This window comes from Saccoglossus kowalevskii, chromosome 4 (genome assembly GCF_978046115.1).
Source record: "Saccoglossus kowalevskii chromosome 4, keSacKowa6.1, whole genome shotgun sequence".
Taxonomy (NCBI): Eukaryota; Metazoa; Hemichordata; class Enteropneusta; family Harrimaniidae; genus Saccoglossus; species Saccoglossus kowalevskii.
In genome coordinates this window covers 43,491,075-43,514,687 of record NC_140644.1, presented here as the reverse complement: position 1 = coordinate 43,514,687, position 23,613 = coordinate 43,491,075, and the positions used below count along the sequence as shown (strand labels likewise).

At 33.1% G+C, this 23,613-nt stretch overlaps 1 protein-coding gene across 2 annotated transcripts in view; it reads right to left on the bottom strand.

Annotated features, from left to right (window-relative positions):
• The window catches only part of LOC144352636 (rho GTPase-activating protein 26-like), a 140,910-nt gene that overhangs the window by 89,753 nt on the left and 27,544 nt on the right, over nucleotides 1-23,613 (bottom strand). For both annotated transcript variants that reach the window (XM_085498157.1, XM_085498158.1), the window contains exons 4-7: nucleotides 9,671-9,742; nucleotides 7,230-7,331; nucleotides 6,562-6,672; nucleotides 3,762-3,804 (exon numbers count right to left, since the gene is read on the bottom strand). In XM_085498157.1, coding sequence (XP_085354283.1) covers nucleotides 3,762-3,804; nucleotides 6,562-6,672; nucleotides 7,230-7,331; nucleotides 9,671-9,742 — 328 coding nt within the window. The remainder of the gene's footprint in view (nucleotides 1-3,761; nucleotides 3,805-6,561; nucleotides 6,673-7,229; nucleotides 7,332-9,670; nucleotides 9,743-23,613) is intronic.

The window sequence follows — 23,613 nt, the reverse complement described above, 5'->3', positions numbered from 1 at the left end:
TTAGCCAGCCGTACATAAAACAGACAAGTACTAGAATGGACTGACTTACCTTGATGGTAGAATGTTAGCCAGCCACACATAAAACAGACAAGTACTAGAATGGACTGACTTACCTTGATGGTAGAATGTTAGCCAGCCACACATAAAACAGACAAGTACTAGAATGGACTGACTTACCTTGATGGTAGAATGTTAGCCAGCCACACATAAAACAGACAAGTACTAGAATGGACTGACTTACCTTGATGGTAGAATGTTAGCCAGCCGTACATAAAACAGACAAGTACTAGAATGGACTGACTTACCTTGATGGTAGAATGTTAGCCAGCCGTACATAAAACAGACAAGTACTAGAATGGACAGACTTACCTTGATGGTAGAATGTTAGCCAGCCACACATAAAACAGACAAGTACTAGAATGGACAGACTTACCTTGATGGTAGAATGTTAGCCAGCCGTACATAAAACAGACAAGTACTAGAATGGACTGACTTACCTTGATGGTAGAATGTTAGCCAGCCACACATAAAACAGACAAGTACTAGAATGGACAGACTTACCTTGATGGTAGAATGTTAGCCAGCCGTACATAAAACAGACAAGTACTAGAATGGACTGACTTACCTTGATGGTAGAATGTTAGCCAGCCACACATAAAACAGACAAGTACTAGAATGGACTGACTTACCTTGATGGTAGAATGTTAGCCAGCCACACATAAAACAGACAAGTACTAGAATGGACTGACTTACCTTGATGGTAGAATGTTAGCCAGCCACACATAAAACAGACAAGTACTAGAATGGACAGACTTACCTTGATGGTAGAATGTTAGCCAGCCACACATAAAACAGACAAGTACTAGAATGGACAGACTTACCTTGATGGTAGAATGTTAGCCAGCCACACATAAAACAGACAAGTACTAGAATGGACTGACTTACCTTGATGGTAGAATGTTAGCCAGCCACACATAAAACAGACAAGTACTAGAATGGACTGACTTACCTTGATGGTAGAATGTTAGCCAGCCGTACATAAAACAGACAAGTACTAGAATGGACTGACTTACCTTGATGGTAGAATGTTAGCCAGCCACACATAAAACAGACAAGTACTAGAATGGACAGACTTACCTTGATGGTAGAATGTTAGCCAGCCACACATAAAACAGACAAGTACTAGAATGGACAGACTTACCTTGATGGTAGAATGTTAGCCAGCCACACATAAAACAGACAAGTACTAGAATGGACTGACTTACCTTGATGGTAGAATGTTAGCCAGCCACACATAAAACAGACAAGTACTAGAATGGACTGACTTACCTTGATGGTAGAATGTTAGCCAGCCACACATAAAACAGACAAGTACTAGAATGGACAGACTTACCTTGATGGTAGAATGTTAGCCAGCCGTACATAAAACAGACAAGTACTAGAATGGACTGACTTACCTTGATAGTAGAATGTTAGCCAGCCACACATAAAACAGACAAGTACTAGAATGGACAGACTTACCTTGATGGTAGAATGTTAGCCAGCCACACATAAAACAGACAAGTACTAGAATGGACAGACTTACCTTGATGGTAGAATGTTAGCCAGCCACACATAAAACAGACAAGTACTAGAATGGACAGACTTACCTTGATGGTAGAATGTTAGCCAGCCACACATAAAACAGACAAGTACTAGAATGGACTGACTTACCTTGATGGTAGAATGTTAGCCAGCCGTACATAAAACAGACAAGTACTAGAATGGACAGACTTACCTTGATGGTAGAATGTTAGCCAGCCACACATAAAACAGACAAGTACTAGAATGGACAGACTTACCTTGATGGTAGAATGTTAGCCAGCCACACATAAAACAGACAAGTACTAGAATGGACTGACTTACCTTGATGGTAGAATGTTAGCCAGCCACACATAAAACAGACAAGTACTAGAATGGACAGACTTACCTTGATGGTAGAATGTTAGCCAGCCACACATAAAACAGACAAGTACTAGAATGGACTGACTTACCTTGATGGTAGAATGTTAGCCAGCCACACATAAAACAGACAAGTACTAGAATGGACTGACTTACCTTGATGGTAGAATGTTAGCCAGCCACACATAAAACAGACAAGTACTAGAATGGACAGACTTACCTTGATGGTAGAATGTTAGCCAGCCACACATAAAACAGACAAGTACTAGAATGGACTGACTTACCTTGATGGTAGAATGTTAGCCAGCCACACATAAAACAGACAAGTACTAGAATGGACAGACTTACCTTGATGGTAGAATGTTAGCCAGCCACACATAAAACAGACAAGTACTAGAATGGACTGACTTACCTTGATGGTAGAATGTTAGCCAGCCACACATAAAACAGACAAGTACTAGAATGGACAGACTTACCTTGATGGTAGAATGTTAGCCAGCCACACATAAAACAGACAAGTACTAGAATGGACTGACTTACCTTGATAGTAGAATGTTAGCCAGCCACACATAAAACAGACAAGTACTAGAATGGACTGACTTACCTTGATGGTAGAATGTTAGCCAGCCGTACATAAAACAGACAAGTACTAGAATGGACTGACTTACCTTGATGGTAGAATGTTAGCCAGCCACACATAAAACAGACAAGTACTAGAATGGACTGACTTACCTTGATGGTAGAATGTTAGCCAGCCGTACATAAAACAGACAAGTACTAGAATGGACTGACTTACCTTGATGGTAGAATGTTAGCCAGCCGTACATAAAACAGACAAGTACTAGAATGGACTGACTTACCTTGATGGTAGAATGTTAGCCAGCCACACATAAAACAGACAAGTACTAGAATGGACTGACTTACCTTGATGGTAGAATGTTAGCCAGCCGTACATAAAACAGACAAGTACTAGAATGGACTGACTTACCTTGATGGTAGAATGTTAGCCAGCCACACATAAAACAGACAAGTACTAGAATGGACAGACTTACCTTGATGGTAGAATGTTAGCCAGCCGTACATAAAACAGACAAGTACTAGAATGGACTGACTTACCTTGATGGTAGAATGTTAGCCAGCCACACATAAAACAGACAAGTACTAGAATGGACAGACTTACCTTGATGGTAGAATGTTAGCCAGCCGTACATAAAACAGACAAGTACTAGAATGGACTGACTTACCTTGATGGTAGAATGTTAGCCAGCCACACATAAAACAGACAAGTACTAGAATGGACTGACTTACCTTGATGGTAGAATGTTAGCCAGCCACACATAAAACAGACAAGTACTAGAATGGACAGACTTACCTTGATGGTAGAATGTTAGCCAGCCGTACATAAAACAGACAAGTACTAGAATGGACAGACTTACCTTGATGGTAGAATGTTAGCCAGCCACACATAAAACAGACAAGTACTAGAATGGACAGACTTACCTTGATGGTAGAATGTTAGCCAGCCACACATAAAACAGACAAGTACTAGAATGGACAGACTTACCTTGATGGTAGAATGTTAGCCAGCCACACATAAAACAGACAAGTACTAGAATGGACAGACTTACCTTGATGGTAGAATGTTAGCCAGCCACACATAAAACAGACAAGTACTAGAATGGACTGACTTACCTTGATGGTAGAATGTTAGCCAGCCACACATAAAACAGACAAGTACTAGAATGGACAGACTTACCTTGATGGTAGAATGTTAGCCAGCCACACATAAAACAGACAAGTACTAGAATGGACAGACTTACCTTGATGGTAGAATGTTAGCCAGCCGTACATAAAACCCAGTATCTGTAATATACATAGAATGACTGTAAATTTTAACTGTACAACACACTTAAAATGAACTAGGTTCGTGGCTAATGACACAATTTCCAATATTTTCTGGAATCTTCCATTTTGGTTTTTTGACGTAATTACTAGTACAATCGATGAATTGGCGGTAAGTAATTACAATTTTTTTAGATTTTAGCTGCGATTATGGTTGTGGTGGCGAAATCACTCTTTCAACAATAGGATTTTGAAATGAACGACGAAAATCAAAATCTTATTCTCAATTTATTGACATGCTAGGAAGTATGTTTAGTTATTTCCACACTGAGTAGATGAAAGGCAAATGGAATCAACAATGTTTCCAGTCATTTTACGACAGTCATTTACTTTTCAACAATATGATTTTGAAACGAACATCGAAAATCAAAATCATTTTTAAATTTGGTACGTTTCATTTCATTTTATAATGCATCACAGGCATACCTTTGAAAACTTTAAATTGTCATTGCTTACCGCCAATTCATCAATATAAATTATGTCCAAATCCAAAATGTTAGATTCTAATTTTTTTAATAAATTCACTTGGCCGTCATTAGCCACAGACTGGACTAGTTGGACATGATTTGTTTGATAATAAGTTCGAGAAACAAAATATCACAAAATAAAAATATATTTCTGACAAATTTTTAGCTATGGTATTAAATCTTACAAGTGTATGTGCTTAGATCAACTTGCAAAATCGGTTAATGTATGTACATGTAGTAAATAGCTTTGATAGATTACACTACTACAACTACTACAACTCACCAAAGTACACTACTACAACTCACCAAAGTACACTACTACAACTCAGCAAAGTACACTACTACAACTCACCAAATTACACTACTACAACTCACCAAAGTACACTACTACAACTCACCAAAGTACACTACTACAACTCACCAAAGTACACTACTACAACTCACCAAAGTACACTACTACAACTCACCAAAGTACACTACTACAACTCACCAAAGTACACTACTACAACTCACCAAAGTACACTACTACAACTCACCAAAGTACACTACTACAACTCACCAAAGTACACTACTACAACTCACCAAAGTACACTACTACAACTCACCAAAGTACACTACTACAACTCACCAAAGTACACTACTACAACTCACCAAAGTACACTACTACAACTCACCAAAGTACACTACTACAACTCACCAAAGTACACTACTACAACTCACCAAAGTACACTACTACAACTCACCAAAGTACACTACTACAACTCACCAAAGTACACTACTACAACTCACCAAAGTACACTACTACAACTCACCAAAGTACACTACTACAACTCACCAAAGTACACTACTACAACTCACCAAAGTACACTACTACAACTCACCAAAGTACACTACTACAACTCACCAAAGTACACTACTACAACTCACCAAAGTACACTACTACAACTCACCAAAGTACACTACTACAACTCACCAAAGTACACTACTACAACTCACCAAAGTACACTACTACAACTCACCAAAGTACACTACTACACCTCACCAAAGTACACTACTACACCTCACCAAAGTACACTACTACAACTCACCAAAGTACACTACTACAACTCACCAAAGTACACTACTACAACTCACCAAAGTACACTACTACAACTCACCAAAGTACACTACTACAACTCACCAAAGTACACTACTACAACTCACCAAAGTACACTACTACAACTCACCAAAGTACACTACTACAACTCACCAAAGTACACTACTACAACTCACCAAAGTACACTACTACAACTCACCAAAGTACACTACTACAACTCACCAAAGTACACTACTACAACTCACCAAAGTACACTACTACAACTCACCTTAGTACACTACTACAACTCACCAAAGTACACTACTACAACTCACCAAAGTACACTACTACAACTCACCAAAGTACACTACTACAACTCACCAAAGTACACTACTACACCTCACCAAAGTACACTACTACACCTCACCAAAGTACACTACTACAACTCACCAAAGTACACTACTACAACTCACCAAAGTACACTACTACAACTCACCAAAGTACACTACTACAACTCACCAAAGTACACTACTACAACTCACCAATGTACACTACTACAACTCACCAAAGTACACTACTACAACTCACCAAAGTACACTACTACAACTCACCAAAGTACACTACTACAACTCACCAAAGTACACTACTACAACTCACCAAAGTACACTACTACAACTCACCAAAGTACACTACTACAACTCACCAAAGTACACTACTACAACTCACCAAAGTACACTACTACAACTCACCAAAGTACACTACTACAACTCACCAAAGTACACTACTACAACTCACGAAAGTACACTACTACAACTCACCAAAGTACACTACTACAACTCACCAAAGTACACTACTACAACTCACCAAAGTACACTACTACAACTCACCAAAGTACACTACTACAACTCACCAAAGTACACTACTACAACTCACCAAAGTACACTACAAGATACATTTTCTGGTGGTTAAACGTGACAGCCTAATTACTGTGAACATTGTACAAGACAGGATTCCAAATCTAATTTATTTATTTCATTTGACTGAGAGTTACCGGTATGTGTATTAGTCGTGATGTAAACATGATACATGTATAGTAAGGAACTTTTCAAGTCTGGTGGTATCTACGCTGAAAAGCAGCACAACAAATTATATCAGCCAATGTAAAACATTTCTCACCGTTTCCACAAATTCAAACTTTTTCTTTTCTTGAACATCTTGGAGTTTTTTCACATATTCTAATGATGCTTGGTGGAAGTTTTTCCGTTCATGTTCTAAGCATGTGTCTGCCTGCAACGTTACATGTAAATAGTATGCACAGTTAAATTTGACAATTTCAGAATAACAGATTTAACAATTGCTGATACAAAAAGGTACAATTCATCAACTTCACTTCAGTTCAATGGTTAGAAATCCTATGCCTAAGCTGACATGTATAATTTCCCATTGGCAATGCACTCAGAAACGACAAACCAAAATGTAATTGAAGCTATAGATTGGATAATCAACCACTCTCCTAACATTGACCAGTTACCATATTTGTCTACAGTCAAACATTTTTTCTTATCCATAATTCAATAGTTTGTAAATTTTTCATTAAATTTCATCACCAGTTTCAGATCTTGCTTTTAATTTTCAGTCAAAAAATATTTTTCAATTTCTATAAATATTTCATTTGAAAAGGAACAGACCGAACAAACTAATTTTGTAGTTGGTGCCAAACATTGACACTCAAAGGAATAATGATTGAACATTCAATAAATGCATTTACACATGGATTTTTGTTGAAATTTTAAATTATCTTGCATATTTAAATTCATTACGATACAAATATCCCAATTACTCACCTCATGTAAAGAAGTTTCTTTTTTCTTGGAAGACAAATTTAAATGTTTATCAAGAGATGAGCAAAACTTCTCAGTCTGTTTATCAAACTTTTTTCTGCCTTCCTGTAAAATAAGTTTTTTCATACATGTAGCAAGGTAATAAAACCAGCTATTAGGAGTTTTCAAGTCTGAAGGTGACATGCAGTACAAAAACACATACATGTATGACAATTCACTTGCTTCACACAAAAGACAGAGAGGTACATGCATGTCTCCATATTGAACACTCTCCTGTTACTAAATTCATGTCAGAGATACAAACACTGCATTTTACCAACATATACACCATATGACTCCATATTGAACACTATCCTGTTACTAAATTCATGTCATAGATACAAACACTGCATTTTACCAACGTATACACTATATGAACCCATATTGAACACTCTCTTGTTACTAAATTCATGTCAGAGATACAAACACTGCATTTTACCAACGTATACACTGTATGAACCCATATTGAACACTCTCTTGTTACTAAATTCATGTCAGAGATACAAACACTGCATTTTACCAACGTATACACTGTATGAACCCATATTGAACACTCTCTTGTTACTAAATTCATGTCAGAGATACAAACACTGCATTTTACCAACGTATACACTGTATGAACCCATATTGAACACTCTCTTGTTACTAAATTCATGTCAGAGATACAAACACTGCATTTTACCAACGTATACACTGTATGAACCCATATTGAACACTATCCTGTTACTAAATTCATGTCAGAGATACAAACACTGCATTTTACCAACGTATACACTGTATGAACCCATATTGAACACTCTCTTGTTACTAAATTCATGTCAGAGATACAAACACTGCATTTTACCAACGTATACACTGTATGAACCCATATTGAACACTCTCTTGTTACTAAATTCATGTCAGAGATACAAACACTGCATTTTACCAACGTATACACTGTATGAACCCATATTGAACACTCTCTTGTTACTAAATTCATGTCAGAGATACAAACACTGCATTTTACTAACGTATACACTGTATGAACCCATATTGAACACTATCCTGTTACTAAATTCATGTCAGAGATACAAACACTGCATTTTACCAACGTATACACTGTATGAACCCATATTGAACACTCTCTTGTTACTAAATTCATGTCAGAGATACAAACACTGCATTTTACCAACGTATACACTATATGAACCCATATTGAACACTCTCTTGTTACTAAATTCATGTCAGAGATACAAACACTGCATTTTACCAACGTATACACTATATGAACCCATATTGAACACTCTCTTGTTACTAAATTCATGTCAGAGATACAAACACTGCATTTTACCAACGTATACACTATATGAACCCATATTGAACACTCTCTTGTTACTAAATTCATGTCAGAGATACAAACACTGCATTTTACCAACGTATACACTGTATGAACCCATATTGAACACTCTCTTGTTACTAAATTCATGTCAGAGATACAAACACTGCATTTTACCAACGTATACACTATATGAACCCATATTGAACACTCTCTTGTTACTAAATTCATGTCAGAGATACAAACACTGCATTTTACCAACGTATACACTATATGAACCCATATTGAACACTCTCTTGTTACTAAATTCATGTCAGAGATACAAACACTGCATTTTACCAACGTATACACTGTATGAACCCATATTGAACACTCTCTTGTTACTAAATTCATGTCAGAGATACAAACACTGCATTTTACCAACGTATACACTGTATGAACCCATATTGAACACTCTCTTGTTACTAAATTCATGTCAGAGATACAAACACTGCATTTTACCAACGTATACACTGTATGAACCCATATTGAACACTATCCTGTTACTAAATTCATGTCAGAGATACAAACACTGCATTTTACCAACGTATACACTGTATGAACCCATATTGAACACTCTCTTGTTACTAAATTCATGTCAGAGATACAAACACTGCATTTTACCAACGTATACACTATATGAACCCATATTGAACACTCTCTTGTTACTAAATTCATGTCAGAGATACAAACACTGCATTTTACCAACGTATACACTATATGAACCCATATTGAACACTCTCTTGTTACTAAATTCATGTCAGAGATACAAACACTGCATTTTACCAACGTATACACTATATGAACCCATATTGAACACTATCCTGTTACTAAATGCACCTTAGAGATGCATATTCCAGGAGACATTCACTAAACTATTACATGTATAATTGCAATTTACATGTACACTATCAGTGATATGTAGAACACACATACACTACCAATTATGTCAACATAATACAGTTTAAAACAATCAACATGGCCTTGGAGCAATCAATATTCCCTGAGAAAAAAACCACGTTTCTCGCCAACGTTGTGAGTAATTACATACCTTAGCAGAACCAATGTCTTCTTTTCGGAATGACTCCAATGGACCAATAAACTGGTCATGTGCTCTTTCCAACTGAAGGTACAATTGCACAATGTTATAATTCATCACAGGTGGGGGAAAAATGTCAACAAAGTTGTCCGCTAAGACATACTATATGGCCCTGACCCCCCCCCCCCCCCCCCCCCGCCATACATATTTGTTTTATTAGTAATGCATATGTGTGTATATGGTTATAATAAGTTCTGTTTTATTGATCTTCTATACAATAAATACAATTTATAATTTTTGCTGGGCACTAAGTCAGCAAAAATAAAAAACGAGAAAAATCGTACTTTTTTCTATATTTTGCATTCCACACAAAATTGGTGGAAAAGATTACAGACAATTTGTAGCAAACAGAAATATTGTTATCTAGAATAAAAAAAAATTCCAGCAAAAATAAAATATTATAAATACTACATATACCGTTTTTGTTTCTAAGAGAGCACATACCGTATTACCCCGGGCACGCGCCCCTCCCTGGGCAAGCGCCCACCCCCTGTTTTCACAAAAGTTACATGTTGGGGACATCCTCGGTTAAACGCCCAGGGTGATTTTTAGCCAAGAACGGGGTCAACAATAAAGTTTTATTTGTCAAAAACGAACGCGTTCGATTTATTTAAATAGTGTGTTTGTTATGGTAGTTCTCTTTTTGGAGTGTGTGGTGGGCTTGAAAAGGGCCGCTTTGTTTGTGTTTTTACGTAAAACTCATTGGAACTTAAAGATGTAAGATGAACCACGCAGCATGTGGCACACATGTTCTGCTTTCTCTTCATTCACGATGAATCCAATATTACAATAATCCATACCTTGGTGAGTGGTTTGAAGCACTTAGCTTTGGTTTCAAAACGTAGCACTTCGCTGACTGTGAATTCATAACGGGAGCACAGTCAGCAGACCTTGGGTCTGACTGAGTTTAGGCGCCCTTTCGTAAAACTCAGTCAGACCCGAGGTCTGGCAAGCGAGACTATCAGCTGGCAAACTTAACGCGTAAAAAATAGAACGCGTATTTTGACCTCTACGTGGCCAACCAATGGCTGGACACGGATACTGTACGTTTGCGGTCGTTGCCAAAAAGCCCCGCGTCCATCGCCTGGTGATGCTCTTCCGTTTCACCCCCTCCGGAATGTTCTACTTTCGCAGCCTAATCGCAGGTTTTTCGAAAAACGTCGAAAAAACACAAGAATTAGTAGAAATGTTCCTATTTTGGGCGGATTATTGATAGAAAATAATGTCTTTATTACAAAAATGCTGAAAAACCGTGAGTTTTTGCCTTAGTTATTTTTTTATCGGCGAAAAACTGCGAACTCGGCAAATTTGGTTGCACAACTTCCCTCTATCATACACCCAGAGACACCGATGCCAGCTGACTGTGAACGGGAGCTAGCACTTTTGAGACATCACGTCATAAACTTGCTACTTTCTTTCCATCCTTCATCACAGCTATGGCATTACGGTCATGTGGATTATTTTTCTGTCGCTGGAGAAAAAACATTTTGCCGACCTCAAGCCCATTACGATAACCATAATGAGGCATGCCGACGATGGGAACTTGTTGCATCATAATTTTGTCATGTGTGTGGGTGCGTGAATAAATCATGTTAATGAGGTCGACCAGAGTTTATTTTCAGTCTGCTTTTTATGTATCGCCATTTTGATATGTTTATGTATTCACAATAGTTTGTAAACATTTCACATCAGTAATAAAAGTTTTATTTGTTTCATAACCCTGTCTGCTATTCTTCAGTAATTACGATGCGATGTATCAATACACGCGTGAACAAAATTATGCTAATGAGGTCATCGCCATCTTGGATTACAAGCGGTAGTTTTTCCCGGCCGTTTCGACTTGCACTGATCACGGTTACTAAAAAAGCTGACATAAAACAAGTTTTATTCTTGAAATTCGACCATGTGTCTTAGTGTCCCCACAGTTCTTGACAGAGTACTCACGTTTATTGAAACCTCGCATAAATCAAGAAATAAGTATGTGTACAAAGTGTACGAAAGCATTCCTTTATTTGACCTTATCATACGATCACAAAAACAACTTTTTAAAATCTTTTTTGGGGTGGTCCTCGGGAAAGCGCCCACCCCCAAGTTTTCCCGATTTTGTATGTTCAGGCCCCTGGGCACGTGCCCAGGGTAATACGGTACATGTTTGTTTGTCTTTATTCGCATCTGTATTGCACTAATTATGGTATGGACAATTTTTACCTGATTTTCATTAGTGTATGCACTACACTAATTATGGTATGGACAATTTTTACATGATTTTCATTAGTGTATGCACTACACTAATTATGGTATGGACAATTTTACATGATTTTCATTAGTGTATGCACTACACTAATTATGGTATGGACAATTTTTACATGATTTTCATTAGTGTATGCACTACACTAATTATGGTATGGACAATTTTACATGATTTTCATTAGTGTATGCACTACACAAATTATGGTATGGACAATTTTTACATGATTTTCATTAGTGTATCCACTACACTAATTATGGTATGGACAATTTTACATGATTTTCATTAGTGTATGCACTACACTAATTATGGTATGGACAATTTTTACATGATTTTCATTAGTGTATGCACTACACTAATTATGGTATGGACAATTTTTACATGATTTTCATTAGTGTATGCACTACACTAATTATGGTATGGACAATTTTTACATGATTTTCATTAGTGTATGCACTACACTAATTATGGTATGGACAATTTTACATGATTTTCATTAGTGTATGCACTACACTAATTATGGTATGGACAATTTTACATGATTTTCATTAGTGTATGCACTACACTAATTATGGTATGGACAATTTTACATGATTTTCATTAGTGTATGCACTACACTAATTATGGTATGGACAATTTTTACATGATTTTCATTAGTGTATGCACTACACTAATTATGGTATGGACAATTTTACATGATTTTCATTAGTGTATGCACTACACTAATTATGGTATGGACAATTTTTACATGATTTTCATTAGTGTATGCACTACACTAATTATGGTATGGACAATTTTACATGATTTTCATTAGTGTATGCACTACACTAATTATGGTAAGGACAATTTTACATGATTTTCATTAGTGTATGCACTACACTAATTATGGTATGGACAATTTTACATGATTTTCATTAGTGTATGCACTACACTAATTATGGTAAGGACAATTTTACATGATTTTCATTAGTGTATGCACTACACTAATTATGGTATGGACAATTTTTACATGATTTTCATTAGTGTATGCACTACACTAATTATGGTATGGACAATTTTTACATGATTTTCATTAGTGTATGCACTACACTAATTATGGTATGGACAATTTTACATGATTTTCATTAGTGTATGCACTACACTAATTATGGTATGGACAATTTTTACATGATTTTCATTAGTGTATGCACTACACTAATTATGGTATGGACAATTTTTACATGATTTTCATTAGTGTATGCACTACACTAATTATGGTATGGACAATTTTTACATGATTTTCATTAGTGTATGCACTACACTAATTATGGTATGGACAATTTTTACATGATTTTCATTAGTGTATGCACTACACTAATTATGGTATGGACAATTTTTACATGATTTTCATTAGTGTATGCACTACACTAATTATGGTATGGACAATTTTACATGATTTTCATTAGTGTATGCACTACACTAATTATGGTATGGACAATTTTTACATGATTTTCATTAGTGTATGCACTACACTAATTATGGTATGGACAATTTTTACATGATTTTCATTAGTGTATGCACTACACTAATTATGGTATGGACAATTTTACATGATTTTCATTAGTGTATCCACTACACTAATTATGGTATGGACAATTTTTACATGATTTTCATTAGTGTATGCACTACACTAATTATGGTATGGACAATTTTTACATGATTTTCATTAGTGTATGCACTACACTAATTATGGTATGGACAATTTTTACATGATTTTCATTAGTGTATGCACTACACTAATTATGGAATGGACAATTTTTACATGATTTTCATTAGTGTATGCACAACACTAATTATGGTATGGACAATTTTTACATGATTTTCATTAGTGTATGCACTACACTAATTATGGTATGGACAATTTTTACATGATTTTCATTAGTGTATGCACTACACTAATTATGGTATGGACAATTTTACATGATTTTCATTAGTGTATGCACTACACTAATTATGGTATGGACAATTTTTACATGATTTTCATTAGTGTATGCACTACACTAATTATGGTATGGACAATTTTTACATGATTTTCATTAGTGTATGCACTACACTAATTATGGTATGAACAATTTTTACATGATTTTCATTAGTGTATGCACTACACTAATTATGGTATGGACAATTTTACATGATTTTCATTAGTGTATGCACTACACTAATTATGGTATGGACAATTTTTACATGATTTTCATTAGTGTATGCACTACACTAATTATGGTATGGACAATTTTACATGATTTTCATTAGTGTATGCACTACACTAATTATGGTATGGACAATTTTACATGATTTTCATTAGTGTATGCACTACACTAATTATGGTATGGACAATTTTTACATGATTTTCATTAGTGTATGCACTACACTAATTATGGTATGGACAATTTTTACATGATTTTCATTAGTGTATGCACTACACTAATTATGGTATGAACAATTTTTACATGATTTTCATTAGTGTATGCACTACACTAATTATGGTATGGACAATTTTTACATGATTTTCATTAGTGTATGCACTACACTAATTATGGTATGGACAATTTTACATGATTTTCATTAGTGTATGCACTACACTAATTATGGTATGGACAATTTTACATGATTTTCATTAGTGTATGCACTACACTAATTATGGTATGGACAATTTTTACATGATTTTCATTAGTGTATGCACTACACTAATTATGGTATGGACAATTTTTACATGATTTTCATTAGTGTATGCACTACACTAATTATGGTATGGACAATTTTACATGATTTTCATTAGTGTATGCACTACACTAATTATGGTATGGACAATTTTTACATGATTTTCATTAGTGTATGCACTACACTAATTATGGTATGAACAATTTTTACATGATTTTCATTAGTGTATGCACTACACTAATTATGGTATGGACAATTTTTACATGATTTTCATTAGTGTATGCACTACACTAATTATGGTATGGACAATTTTACATGATTTTCATTCGTGTATGCACTACACTAATTATGGTATGGACAATTTTTACATGATTTTCATTAGTGTATGCACTACACTAATTATGGTATGGACAATTTTTACATGATTTTCATTAGTGTATGCACTACACTAATTATGGTATGAACAATTTTTACATGATTTTCATTAGTGTATGCACTACACTAATTATGGTATGGACAATTTTTACATGATTTTCATTAGTGTATGCACTACACTAATTATGGTATGGACAATTTTACATGATTTTCATTAGTGTATGCACTACACTAATTATGGTATGGACAATTTTTACATGATTTTCATTAGTGTATGCACTACACTAATTATGGTATGGATACTTTTTACATGATTTTCATTAGTGTATGCACTACACTAATTATGGTATGGACAATTTTTACATGATTTTCATTAGTGTATGCACTACACTAATTATGGTATGGACAATTTTTACATGATTTTCATTAGTGTATGCACTACACTAATTATGGTATGGACAATTTTTACATGATTTTCATTAGTGTATGCACTACACTAATTATGGTATGGACAATTTTACATGATTTTCATTAGTGTATGCACTACACTAATTATGGTATGGACAATTTTTACATGATTTTCATTAGTGTATGCACTACACTAATTATGGTATGGACAATTTTTACATGATTTTCATTAGTGTATGCACTACACTAATTATGGTATGGACAATTTTACATGATTTTCATTAGTGTATCCACTACACTAATTATGGTATGGACAATTTTTACGTGATTTTCATTAGTGTATGCACTACACTAATTATGGTATGGACAATTTTTACATGATTTTCATTAGTGTATGCACTACACTAATTATGGTATGGACAATTTTTACATGATTTTCATTAGTGTATGCACTACACTAATTATGGTATGGACAATTTTACATGATTTTCATTAGTGTATGCACTACACTAATTATGGTATGGACAATTTTTACATGATTTTCATTAGTGTATGCACTACACTAATTATGGTATGGACAATTTTACATGATTTTCATTAGTGTATGCACTACACTAATTATGGTATGGACAATTTTTACATGATTTTCATTAGTGTATGCACTACACTAATTATGGTATGGACAATTTTTACATGATTTTCATTAGTGTATGCACTACACTAATTATGGTATGGACAATTTTACATGATTTTCATTAGTGTATGCACTACACTAATTATGGTATGGACAATTTTTACATGATTTTCATTAGTGTATGCACTACACTAATTATGGTATGGACAATTTTACATGATTTTCATTAGTGTATGCACTACACTAATTATGGTATGGACAATTTTTACATGATTTTCATTAGTGTATGCACTACACTAATTATGGTATGGACAATTTTTACATGATTTTCATTAGTGTATGCACTACACTAATTATGGTAAGGACAATTTTACATGATTTTCATTAGTGTATGCACTACACTAATTATGGTATGGACAATTTTTACATGATTTTCATTAGTGTATGCACTACACTAATTATGGTATGGACAATTTTACATGATTTTCATTAGTGTATGCACTACACTAATTATGGTATGGACAATTTTTACATGATTTTCATTAGTGTATGCACTACACTAATTATGGTATGGACAATTTTTACATGATTTTCATTAGTGTATGCACTACACTAATTATGGTATGGACAATTTTTACATGATTTTCATTAGTGTATGCACTACACTAATTATGGTATGGACAATTTTACATGATTTTCATTAGTGTATGCACAACACTAATTATGGTATGGACAATTTTTACATGATTTTCATTAGTGTATGCACTACACTAATTATGGTATGGACAATTTTACATGATTTTCATTAGTGTATGCACTACACTAATTATGGTATGGACAATTTTTACATGATTTTCATTAGTGTATGCACAACACTAATTATGGTATGGACAATTTTACATGATTTTCATTAGTGTATGCACTACACTAATTATGGTATGGACAATTTTTACATGATTTTCATTAGTGTATGCACTACACTAATTATGGTATGGACAATTTTTACATGATTTTCATTAGTGTATGCACTACACTAATTATGGTATGGACAATTTTTACATGATTTTCATTAGTGTATGCACTACACTAATTATGGTATGGACAATTTTTACATGATTTTCATTAGTGTATGCACTACACTAATTATGGAATGGACAATTTTTACATGATTTTCATTAGTGTATGCACTACACTAATTATGGTATGGACAATTTTTACATGATTTTCATTAGTGTATGCACTACACTAATTATGGTATGGACAATTTTACATGATTTTCATTAGTGTATGCACTACACTAATTATGGTATGGACAATTTTTACATGATTTTCATTAGTGTATGCACTACACTAATTATGGTATGGACAATTTTACATGATTTTCATTAGTGTATGCACTACACTAATTATGGTATGAACAATTTTTACATGATTTTCATTAGTGTATGCACTACACTAATTATGGTATGGACAATTTTTACATGATTTTCATTAGTGTATGCACTACACTAATTATGGTATGGACAATTTTTACATGATTTTCATTAGTGTATGCACTACACTAATTATGGTATGAACAATTTTTACATGATTTTCATTAGTGTATGCACTACACTAATTATGGTATGGACAATTTTTACATGATTTTCATTAGTGTATGCACTACACTAATTATGGTATGAACAATTTTTACATGATTTTCATTAGTGTATGCACTACACTAATTATGGTATGGACAATTTTACATGATTTTCATTAGTGTATGCACTACACTAATTATGGTATGGACAATTTTACATGATTTTCATTAGTGTATGCACTACACTAATTATGGTATGGACAATTTTTACATGATTTTCATTAGTGTATGCACTACACTAATTATGGTATGGACAATTTTTACATGATTTTCATTAGTGTATGCACTACACTAATTATGGTATGGACAATTTTACATGATTTTCATTAGTGTATGCACTACACTAATTATGGTATGGACAATTTTTACATGATTTTCATTAGTGTATGCACTACACTAATTATGGTATGGACAATTTTTACATGATTTTCATTAGTGTATGCACTACACTAATTATGGTATGGACAATTTTTACATGATTTTCATTAGTGTATGCACTACACTAATTATGGTATGGACAATTTTACATGATTTTCATTAGTGTATGCACTACACTAATTATGGTATGGACAATTTTTACATGATTTTCATTAGTGTATGCACTACACTAATTATGGTATGGACAATTTTTACATGATTTTCATTAGTGTATGCACTACACTAATTATGGTATGGACAATTTTACATGATTTTCATTAGTGTATCCACTACACTAATTATGGTATGGACAATTTTTACGTGATTTTCATTAGTGTATGCACTACACTAATTATGGTATGGACAATTTTTACATGATTTTCATTAGTGTATGCACTACACTAATTATGGTATGGACAATTTTTACATGATTTTCATTAGTGTATGCACTACACTAATTATGGTATGGACAATTTTACATGATTTTCATTAGTGTATGCACTACACTAATTATGGTATGGACAATTTTTACATGATTTTCATTAGTGTATGCACTACACTAATTATGGTATGGACAATTTTACATGATTTTCATTAGTGTATGCACTACACTAATTATGGTATGGACAATTTTTACATGATTTTCATTAGTGTATGCACTACACTAATTATGGTAAGGACAATTTTACATGATTTTCATTAGTGTATGCACTACACTAATTATGGTATGGACAATTTTTACATGATTTTCATTAGTGTATGCACTACACTAATTATGGTATGGACAATTTTACATGATTTTCATTAGTGTATGCACTACACTAATTATGGTATGGACAATTTTTACATGATTTTCATTAGTGTATGCACTACACTAATTATGGTATGGACAATTTTTACATGATTTTCATTAGTGTATGCACTACACTAATTATGGTATGGACAATTTTTACATGATTTTCATTAGTGTATGCACTACACTAATTATGGTATGGACAATTTTACATGATTTTCATTAGTGTATGCACTACACTAATTATGGTATGGACAATTTTTACATGATTTTCATTAGTGTATGCACTACACTAATTATGGTATGGACAATTTTTACATGATTTTCATTAGTGTATGCACTACACTAATTATGGTATGGACAATTTTTACATGATTTTCATTAGTGTATGCACTACACTAATTATGGTATGGACAATTTTACATGATTTTCATTAGTGTATCCACTACACTAATTATGGTATGGACAATTTTTACGTGATTTTCATTAGTGTATGCACTACACTAATTATGGTATGGACAATTTTTACATGATTTTCATTAGTGTATGCACTACACTAATTATGGTAAGGACAATTTTACATGATTTTCATTAGTGTATGCACTACACTAATTATGGTATGGACAATTTTTACATGATTTTCATTAGTGTATGCACTACACTAATTATGGTATGGACAATTTTACATGATTTTCATTAGTGTATGCACTACACTAATTATGGTATGGACAATTTTTACATGATTTTCATTAGTGTATGCACTACACTAATTATGGTATGGACAATTTTTACATGATTTTCATTAGTGTATGCACTACACTAATTATGGTATGGACAATTTTTACATGATTTTCATTAGTGTATGCACTACACTAATTATGGTATGGACAATTTTACATGATTTTCATTAGTGTATGCACAACACTAATTATGGTATGGACAATTTTTACATGATTTTCATTAGTGTATGCACTACACTAATTATGGTATGGACAATTTTTACATGATTTTCATTAGTGTATGCACTACACTAATTATGGTATGGATACTTTTTACATGATTTTCATTAGTGTATGCACTACACTAATTATGGTATGGACAATTTTTACATGATTTTCATTAGTGTATGCACTACACTAATTATGGTATGGACAATTTTTACATGATTTTCATTAGTGTATGCACTACACTAATTATGGTATGGACAATTTTTACATGATTTTCATTAGTGTATGCACTACACTAATTATGGTATGGACAATTTTACATGATTTTCATTAGTGTATGCACTACACTAATTATGGTATGGACAATTTTTACATGATTTTCATTAGTGTATGCACTACACTAATTATGGTATGGACAATTTTACATGATTTTCATTAGTGTATGCACTACACTAATTATGGTATGGACAATTTTACATGATTTTCATTAGTGTATGCACTACACTAATTATGGTATGGACAATTTTTACATGATTTTCATTAGTGTATGCACTACACTAATTATGGTATGGACAATTTTTACATGATTTTCATTAGTGTATGCACTACACTAATTATGGTATGGACAATTTTACATGATTTTCATTAGTGTATGCACTACACTAATTATGGTATGGACAATTTTTACATGATTTTCATTAGTGTATGCACTACACTAATTATGGTATGGACAATTTTTACATGATTTTCATTAGTGTATGCACTACACTAATTATGGTATGGACAATTTTTACATGATTTTCATTAGTGTATGCACTACACTAATTATGGTATGGACAATTTTACATGATTTTCATTAGTGTATGCACTACACTAATTATGGTATGGACAATTTTTACATGATTTTCATTAGTGTATGCACTACACTAATTATGGTATGGACAATTTTTACATGATTTTCATTAGTGTATGCACTACACTAATTATGGTATGGACAATTTTACATGATTTTCATTAGTGTATGCACTACACTAATTATGGTATGGACAATTTTACATGATTTTCATTAGTGTATGCACTACACTAATTATGGTATGGACAATTTTTACATGATTTTCATTAGTGTATGCACTACACTAATTATGGTATGGACAATTTTTACATGATTTTCATTAGTGTATGCACTACACTAATTATGGTATGGACAATTTTACATGATTTTCATTAGTGTATGCACTACACTAATTATGGTATGGACAATTTTTACATGATTTTCATTAGTGTATGCACTACACTAATTATGGTATGGACAATTTTTACATGATTTTCATTAGTGTATGCACTACACTAATTATGGTATGGACAATTTTTACATGATTTTCATTAGTGTATGCACTACACTAATTATGGTATGGACAATTTTACATGATTTTCATTAGTGTATGCACTACACTAATTATGGTATGGACAATTTTTACATGATTTTCATTAGTGTATGCACTACACTAATTATGGTATGGACAATTTTTACATGATTTTCATTAGTGTATGCACTACACTAATTATGGTATGGACAATTTTACATGATTTTCATTAGTGTATCCACTACACTAATTATGGTATGGACAATTTTTACGTGATTTTCATTAGTGTATGCACTACACTAATTATGGTATGGACAATTTTTACATGATTTTCATTAGTGTATGCACTACACTAATTATGGTATGGACAATTTTTACATGATTTTCATTAGTGTATGCACTACACTAATTATGGTATGGACAATTTTACATGATTTTCATTAGTGTATGCACTACACTAATTATGGTATGGACAATTTTTACATGATTTTCATTAGTGTATGCACTACACTAATTATGGTATGGACAATTTTACATGATTTTCATTAGTGTATGCACTACACTAATTATGGTATGGACAATTTTTACATGATTTTCATTAGTGTATGCACTACACTAATTATGGTAAGGACAATTTTACATGATTTTCATTAGTGTATGCACTACACTAATTATGGTATGGACAATTTTTACATGATTTTCATTAGTGTATGCACTACACTAATTATGGTATGGACAATTTTACATGATTTTCATTAGTGTATGCACTACACTAATTATGGTATGGACAATTTTTACATGATTTTCATTAGTGTATGCACTACACTAATTATGGTATGGACAATTTTTACATGATTTTCATTAGTGTATGCACTACACTAATTATGGTATGGACAATTTTTACATGATTTTCATTAGTGTATGCACTACACTAATTATGGTATGGACAATTTTACATGATTTTCATTAGTGTATGCACTACACTAATTATGGTATGGACAATTTTTACATGATTTTCATTAGTGTATGCACTACACTAATTATGGTATGGACAATTTTTACATGATTTTCATTAGTGTATGCACTACACTAATTATGGTATGGACAATTTTACATGATTTTCATTAGTGTATGCACTACACTAATTATGGTATGGACAATTTTTACATGATTTTCATTAGTGTATGCACTACACTAATTATGGTATGGACAATTTTTACATGATTTTCATTAGTGTATGCACTACACTAATTATGGTATGGACAATTTTACATGATTTTCATTAGTGTATCCACTACACTAATTATGGTATGGACAATTTTTACGTGATTTTCATTAGTGTATGCACTACACTAATTATGGTATGGACAATTTTTACATGATTTTCATTAGTGTATGCACTACACTAATTATGGTAAGGACAATTTTACATGATTTTCATTAGTGTATGCACTACACTAATTATGGTATGGACAATTTTTACATGATTTTCATTAGTGTATGCACTACACTAATTATGGTATGGACAATTTTACATGATTTTCATTAGTGTATGCACTACACTAATTATGGTATGGACAATTTTTACATGATTTTCATTAGTGTATGCACTACACTAATTATGGTATGGACAATTTTTACATGATTTTCATTAGTGTATGCACTACACTAATTATGGTATGGACAATTTTTACATGATTTTCATTAGTGTATGCACTACACTAATTATGGTATGGACAATTTTACATGATTTTCATTAGTGTATGCACAACACTAATTATGGTATGGACAATTTTTACATGATTTTCATTAGTGTATGCACTACACTAATTATGGTATGGACAATTTTTACATGATTTTCATTAGTGTATGCACTACACTAATTATGGTATGGATACTTTTTACATGATTTTCATTAGTGTATGCACTACACTAATTATGGTATGGACAATTTTTACATGATTTTCATTAGTGTATGCACTACACTAATTATGGTATGGACAATTTTTACATGATTTTCATTAGTGTATGCACTACACTAATTATGGTATGGACAATTTTTACATGATTTTCATTAGTGTATGCACTACACTAATTATGGTATGGACAATTTTACATGATTTTCATTAGTGTATGCACTACACTAATTATGGTATGGACAATTTTTACATGATTTTCATTAGTGTATGCACTACACTAATTATGGTATGGACAATTTTTACATGATTTTCATTAGTGTATGCACTACACTAATTATGGTATGGACAATTTTACATGATTTTCATTAGTGTATCCACTACACTAATTATGGTATGGACAATTTTTACGTGATTTTCATTAGTGTATGCACTACACTAATTATGGTATGGACAA